Genomic DNA, 8,299 nt, shown 5'->3' on the forward strand with positions numbered 1-8,299 from the left:
ATTAATAAAGCATAATACATTCATTCGTTAAATGGCAATATGTGTAAAAGAACATGTGTAAATACATGCAGAGGGATATCGAGAAATTACACGTTATGACGAAAAAAATAAACTGGAGCAGATTTGTATGCTCTGGCTATTGTTGGCGCCACGTAAGAAGGCAGCCCAATTTTCAGCCATTCTACGCATCCCCCTCCACTAGCCACTGGTGGCCAATAATATCTGTTCTCTTTCTGAGTGGCTAGCAGAGAGTTACAGCCAGAGAGCGAGAATCTCGCTCCTACATACTGCACTGTTGCCGCATTTCGCAACAACTGAGTTATTCATTCAGCTATTAATTTTTTTGTTTCCTTTTTTTTCTTGCAGCGGTATACCTGTGAATGTGTGTCTTGTAAAAAGTAGGTCTCCTACGGTTGACATGGAAAACACAAGAACAGACTCCAGAACCATGTGGTGCCAGCAAGAGAACTGTAAAGAGAATTTTAAAGGAAAGTGTCAGAGCTGTAGGAAGCATAGAAACAGTTGGTTTTATGTCGTCCGGAAAGCATCGAAATCACAAGGCACCTGTTACACAAATGGATAGTTTTAACAACGATGTTTTAAAGTGCTCCATGCGAATGATGAATGCCCGACTTAACAAAACGTGTTACAGTTATGCAGGCTTCAATGGCAAGTGCTTCGTCAAGGTAAAGAATTTTAAAAGACGTTGGTTCCAGATATGTTAAGAAGAGACCTATGTGCAACATGAGCCATATTCCATACAAAGATTCACGATACAAGAGAAGGAGGTAGTTCAACAGTCTATTACCTTGATGAAACATGGGCCAATTAGAATCATTCCAAGGAGATCTGTTGAAAAAGGCATGATGGTACAAGCGGTTTTAAGGGTCTCATAAGGGTGGGTTCTCGGATAATTATTCTGCGTGCTGACTCTTCTTCTGTTTTTATTTCTGAGAATAAAGTTGTATTACGCGCAAGAAAAATAGCAGTGGTTACCATTTGGCAATGAACGCTGTCAGTTTTCGACGTGATTCACATTTCTTCTCATGCCTTGTCCGCCCCGGTAGCTGAGTGGTCAGCGTGACAGACTGTCAAACCTAAGGGCCCGGGTTCGATTCCCGGCTGGGTCGGAAATTTTCTCCGCCCAGGGACTGGGTGTTGTGTTGTCCTAATCATCATCATTTCATCCCCATCGACGCGCAGGTCGCCGAAGTGGCGTCAAATTGAAAGACCTGCACCAGGGGAACGGTCTACCCGACGGGAGGCCCTAGCCACACGACATTTCCATTTATTTCTCATGCCTTGATCCGAAGTCAGTCATTGCCAGTTATAATTCAACTGTTGTAGAAGAAACCTCAAGTAAAAACACCAGAAAAGCGGATATTTTTCCCCAGCTTAAAAATAAAAATATTAAGCACCGTATAACGCAGACTCGTACCGATCTCCTGCAGCTCGTACAAGTCACGTGACAACGTACGAGCTTGACTTCCTTGTACGGGAATGGGATCACACAGTTTTGCGTTTACCCACGCATCACTGTCATTGTAGCCCCATGGAATTAATTTGGTCATAGGGTTTTAAGGCTATGTGTGAGAAAAAAACAAAACATTCACGATAACATACAGTGAATTGCTTGTGCATAAGGTCATAGACAATAAGGCAACAGAAAACATCCCACCTGTAGCGTGGGCACAGTCTGTGTGACACGCTGAAAAGCTTCAGAAAGAAGAATCTGACAGGGAAGTGATGATGGATATAAGGCTTGAACCCATAATTCTAAATTTAAAATCAGATTGTTCGGAAACAGACTCAGATTGAAGTGATGACGGTATTATGATGTAGACTTTGGAACAAAGTAATAATATTTCTTAGTTTTAAAGACTCGTGGTTTAAAAACTGTGTTTGTCAACATATCAGTTGCATATATCATAATGAGAACTTCCTAGCCATTTTGATTAGGACTTGTATAATTTTAATTATGCAGACTATAATGTTTAACATACTGGCCAAGGGGAAGTTAAGCTTCTCCCACCATGTTGTAAACCTCTGTCATTTTCAAGGCACGTACTGGTAAGCCCTAAAATGACAGTAACTTTTACTTGTCGAGATATCGGTGATTTTCAATGATATCGGTCAGATTCCCTGGAGCTATTCTCAGATGATGGTTAATTGTTTGCTTGTTCAATGGATTGTAAATGCGGTCTCTCACCGTAATATCGAACGTGTTAGTTTACACTCATAATGCCCATTAACAACGAAAAATATGACAACTTACTGACCATTTTTACGATAGTCTTTCACATTATTCTTTTCCACCATTAATTCTTTTTTGTTCGCAGTGATCACACTTAACTATTGTCAAACACATTCAACCACACAGACACACCTACAACTTACACATTTTTAAAAATTCCATTGAGCAGAAGCAGCTGTCGTGTATTACACTTTTACTTATAATGCAGCTCAAATAGCAATAAATGGTGATTATTGCAAGCAGTTTCAATGTCGTTTTGAGTAAAATTGTACATCACGTCCTCACAAAGCTGTGTCAGCTGTTCTCGCCTCCCTACATCACGCAGAGTAAATCTGTGAAGCAGTGGACGTGAATTAATATTTCTCTCATGACAATTAATCGAAATTCGTTTTAATATTTATCATGCGCCTCATAGATTTGAACGTATAATACCATGTACCATAGGAAAACGAACCTGAATGTTATCTGCAGCAATGCAGTCCGGCAACGTGGACTTGCCCGCTCTCGCTGTCGGGCAAGCGCAGTTCTCATCATCCCCCCCCCCCCCCTCCCCCCGGGCTTCCTTTCCTCTCCGCCTCTATGCGCGGACAGCAGATTATTGTACAATTTGCTAAGGCGCTATGCGCGAACAGCAGATTATTGTACAATTTGCTAAGGCGCTATTTTCATCGGCAATAATGCACTCTACATGAGCCTCAGCGGATATAGAGGTGATGGTTTCATTTTCGCCAAGACTTGACCATATTTGCTATTATGTTCTCGGTAGTTGTGGCAGTGCACCGTCTCAATTCCACGTCGCACAAGTGCAGGGATGTAGAATTTGTCTTTGAAGAAACAGCAAAGGAGGAAATCATACTGACATACCCTGCGAGAGGGTAGCTGAGTACAAAACAGCGTACTACGCTTGCTTACTTACTAGTCATACCGGAGTCGAGAGTCCATTACCGCAGCAACGTATTTTCGCCATTCCTTCCATTCACCTTCAATACCTAGGCTCCTCAAATCAGCCTTCACATTGTCCTCCCATCTACGCCTCGGTCTCCCCACAGGACGTTTTCCTTCTAGGTGCCCTACCGGAACTCTGCGCGCTGCCTTGCCCTACGTGACCCGCCCATCGCAGCCTACGTGATTTAATAATACTGATTATGTCAGTTCGTGAACCTCTTCGTTATGCAGTTTTCGCCACTCTCCGCTAATGTCATCCCTTTTTGCTCCGAAAATTTTCCTCAAAATTTTGTTTACAAATACTCAAAATGGCTTTTCATTTTGCACAGTGAGAGACCAAGTATCACACCCATACAGCATAACTGGTAGAATAATAGTTTTGTATATTCTAATCTTTAAATTCCTAGACAATATCCGTGATGAAAGTAATCTATTCAGTGAGAAGTAGCACGCATTTCCCACCCGTAATCTCTTCTTCAGTTCGGATTCAATCTCATTTCTCGAAGTGATGTCCACGCCTAGAAACTTAAATGTGTTCACTTTTTCAAACTGCATGTCTCTAACTCTTAACATTTCCTGATCTACTGCTGTTGGAATTCTAGTAGTAACCAGGTATTTAGTTTTGTCTTCACTTATCCTTAGATCTACATCTTCACTAGCCTTGATTAACGCATTCGCATTTGCTGTTACAGATTATTTCCTATCGCTAATGATGTTTAGATCATCTGCATACCCTAATATTTCAATATTTCCATTTAACTCCACCCCCTCTTAATTATCTGCTCCGCAGGACTGCTACGGTCGCAGGTTCGAATCCTGCCTCGGGCATGGATGTGTGTGATGTCCTTTGGTTAGTTAGGTTTAAGTAGTTCTAAGTTCTAGGGGACTGATGACCTAAGATGTTAAGTCCCATAGTGCTCAGGGCCATTTGAACCATTCCATTTGAATTATCTGCTGCCATTCGTATAATATATTCTAGGACTAAATTAAAAAGTAGCGGAGACAGGGCATCTCCCTGCTTAAGTCCGTTCTTTATTACAAATTCTTCTGACTCCAATTTCCCCACGCGTATTCTACCTTTTGTGTTTTTCAGACTCGCTTTTATAAGTCTAACATACTTCTTTGGTATTCCGAGTTCCAAAAGAATTCTGTACAATTTTGACTGCAGTACTGAATCATATGCTTTTGTAAAATCTATGAAAAGATTATGAACTGGTTTATGGTATTCCTATTTCGTTTCCAAAATTTGACGCAGGGTGAATATTTGGTCTATAGTTGATCTGTTCCTCCGAAAGCCGGCTTGGTAATCCCCTACAATTTCATCTGCATGTGGTGTAAGCCTGCTTAGCAGAATATTCGAGAAAAGTTTGCAACATACTGGTAATAGCGATATCCCTCTATAATTACTACAATCCATTTTGTCACCTTTCTTAAAGATTGGGATCAGAATCGACTCCTGCCACTCTTCAGGTATCATCTTTGAGTTCCATACGTTAGTTATCACTTTCTGAACTACTTCCACCAATTTCTGTCCCCCATTTTTAACTAATTCTGCAGTTATGCAATCTGATCCTGGTGCTTTATGGTTTTTCAATTTGTTGATTGCATCTCTTACTTCCTTTAACGTTGGCTCAGGTATCTGTAGTTCTGCTGTATATATTTCGTACGCCTGCTCATTTCCTGCTTCCTGGTGTACATTTAATATATGCTCAAAATACGCCCTCCATTTACTTAATATAGCACTGGGGTCTGTCAGTATTCCCCCAGCATCCCCTCGAAGTGCATTGTCCTAGCCTTGAAGCCCTTCCTATACCCATTTACGTCTAGGTAAAGTTCCTTAATGTTTTTTGTTTTACTGTTTCCATGTTTGTAATTTGATTGTTCAAATAATCCCTCTTCTTAGCCCGTAGCTTACGACCAACTTCCCTTCTCAAGTTCAAGAACTCCTCTCGTTTTCTGTCTCCCATTCTATCCCAATTTAATCGCGCTACCTGACAAAAAAGCGGAACACTCAGAAAACGTGATCGGATGTCAATCTAACTTCGTACCTGTACGCAATAACGGCGGCTACGTAAATGATTAGAGTACAATTCTCTGCGACAGGTGGAACGGCCACCAGGGTGCCCTAGTGTTGATAGTGTTTAAGTATTGTTACCAGGCTTGGTAGGGTCTATATAGTGATGCGACGGAAGTATGATAACAGAAGTAGAAGCGGAAGCAGATGTCCAAAAACCGGTTTTGATGGAAGCGGAAACGGAAGCTGATGCGGAAGTGTGTATATTTTAAAAAAAAGTAACTATTATTTATCAAACATTATTTTTTATTATACTAATACCCTAATTTTATCAGTGGCAGATTATACTTAACAAAAAGTAATTCTGTCGCTTTGTCGCCCTGCAGTCTGTTTCGGTGTTCTTCGTATATGAGGCCAGTTCCACTGAATAATTGTTCATTGGCCACGCTGCTAGGAGGAGCTAACAAATATTGGCGAGCCAGAGGCAATAGACTAGTACTTGTGTTCATTTGATTTCCACAACACTAGCGGATCATCTTTTAGAGGAAGTCTTTTTGCCTAATTGTACTCCAGGAGTTTTGATTATGGCATCAAAAGTAGACTGTCGTTTTCGTTAGTCGTAGTCGGGTCTTGTTGATCTACGTTCAAATTTCACATGAATTCTAACGTTTACAACGATGTTTCTAATTGAGGATCAGTGATTAAGCCACAACTTGTTGAAGGCTGATTTTCAGTTTCAAGTCGGCACCTTTTAGAGCTAGTAGGTATGCAGTCATCTTGAGTTGAGTTTGGATCTCAGGCTTTCATCATCATCAAATTAAGTAGAGGTAGGGGTGTAAATGTGAAAGCGTGTGGGTAATATGGAAACGTCAGTATCTGGCCTGCAGAGTGCTGCACTGTAGCGGGGCAGCTAGAAATTGTTGCAATAGTTCCTATTTGTCACGGATGAGTGTTAGCAGTCAGTTGAGCAACAGACGCAGTGACAATGATGCAGTTTATGTTCGCGCATTTTCTAAACCTTTTTCGAGGTAACTTTTGGTATTACATTTATCCACATACTTTGTACTTATCTTTCCTTTAGGTCTGATAGCTGCCTTTAGGTCTGATAGCTGATAAATGGAAATGCATAGAAGGTTTTAGCAGTCGTTTATCAACCTTAAATGGATAGTTGCTTAGTGTAATCTACCTAAATTTAAAATGGCCATTGTGTAGGTAATGGGGAAGCATACATACGATGGCATTGTGGAAACGTTTCCACAATACCAACATCAAATACATTACTTCCAATACGTTTTGCGTCTGTTTCTAGATGCCACGAAAGGTCACTGATCGGAAACCAAGAGCTATTGTGAAGAAGTGGGATGCTGGAAACATGATTAAGGCTATAATAGCCTTAAGGGAAAAGCAGATGGGGTTAGGAAGAGCAGTAAAAGCTTTCAGTGTACCTCAGACGAAACTTCAAAGGTTTGTGCATAGTGATATGTCAACCTTAGAATGTGTTTCTTTGAGACTTGGACGTAAGCCTGTACTACCTGATGCTATTGAGAAACAGTTGGCACAGTATCTCATTGAAATGGATAATCGCTTCTATGGCCTTACCAGATTAGATGTCAAGACAAAGGCATATCAGCTAGCGAAAAGAAATAATATTAATCATCCTTTTACTTCAAATGCTGCAGGTAGAGTTTTGTTTGACCTTTTTCTTAGACGACATAGAAATAAACTCACAATCCACAAACCTATGGGGACCTCATCCTCGACAGCAAACTGCTTCAACAAAGAAGCTGTAGACAAGTTTTCTGGAAGCTGAGTACAGTAAACACTCCTTAAGTTACTTTATGATTTAGATGAAGAGCCCAATGCACCAACTGTCTCTTCAGGCGAGTCAGATTTGGATCTCCCAGTTGGGGAAGAAAAACCTACTGAAGAATATGCCATTTGTATTTTTTGTGGAGGCGCATTTTCCAAAGACGTTCGGGGAGAATTGTGGATTAAGAGTGTAGTGTGTGAGGAGTGGAGTCACTCTTTGTGTGCCAGAAATGAAGGAGATATTTACATACGTGATTTTTGCAAGTGAACTTCGCTTATGAAGCATTTTTCTATTACAGTTGCGTTTAAAAACATTTTTGTGTAATTTAAATTTAATATATAATAAAATAGTTCCTAAAATTTTTAATAGTTTTCGTTTGAAGTAGTCAGTTTCCCACAAATTTAAGGCGTTTCCACATTACCCGCACTTCTTCAAAAATTAATGAGTTGTGCAAGCAGAAAATGTTTTTTTAATTTTTAACATATTTAGTTTTTGTCTTCCATAATATTACATTCATTGCTAAAACATTATGAATTAGCTTTGGTTAATTTTTGAAGCTGAAAGAGAAGTAAACATTTCTTTTACACAGCAAAAACAAACTGGGATTCCACATTTACACCCCTACCTCTATTTCGGACTCAGCTTGCTCTGTGGCAATTCCAGTGAACAGTTTGACTTGTATCGCGGATCTAAACACGTCGCAAATGTGTACTTATCGTTTTTTGTCAGTTCTGCTTGTGGTTGAATTCAGTTTATAATGTAATTTTCTTGTAAAATATTGGATTTGTTCTGTAATTTGGTCACAAGAGCTTGAATTAGCGGTATAACTGATTAAATATTCGCTTGAGAACTGCTTAAGTTTCTAGTAATTTCTTCGAATGGTTTCATTTCTTCTACAATTCCACTTTCAGTGGAGATCATCGTGCTTGAATTTGAACATAAGTACAAAATTGACGAATCCTTGAGCTTTGAAAGTCGTTCCATCATACAGAACGCGCTATTTCAGCTGGAAATAGAAGAATTTAAATTAACAAATAGGATTGTCATAAAAACAAAACACACAATACATACACCAAAGATAGACCACAAAATTAAAATTCATTTATATATTTGACAATATTTACCGTATTGAGCAATCCTAAATGACAGATAAATCTGGTTGATTAAGGCGTTCCCTTCGAATTTTTGTCATTTCGTTTTGTGCAGCCAAGGAATGATTGAAATGGGTGGCAATTTACCAGCAGGGTGATAATTTATAAATAATGGATTTTATTCT

General features: G+C 39.7%; 1 protein-coding gene across 1 annotated transcript in view; it reads right to left on the reverse strand.

Annotated features, from left to right (window-relative positions):
* LOC124775489 (peroxidase-like) overlaps positions 1 to 5,166 on the reverse strand; it is a 142,404-nt gene extending 137,238 nt beyond the window's left edge. Inside the window, exon 1 of the mRNA XM_047250325.1 lies at positions 5,115 to 5,166. Coding sequence (XP_047106281.1) covers positions 5,115 to 5,166 — 52 coding nt within the window. The remainder of the gene's footprint in view (positions 1 to 5,114) is intronic.
* Positions 5,167 to 8,299: the final 3,133 nt, after the last annotated feature.

Source organism: Schistocerca piceifrons, chromosome 1 (genome assembly GCF_021461385.2).
Source record: "Schistocerca piceifrons isolate TAMUIC-IGC-003096 chromosome 1, iqSchPice1.1, whole genome shotgun sequence".
NCBI lineage: Eukaryota > Metazoa > Arthropoda > Insecta > Orthoptera > Acrididae > Schistocerca > Schistocerca piceifrons.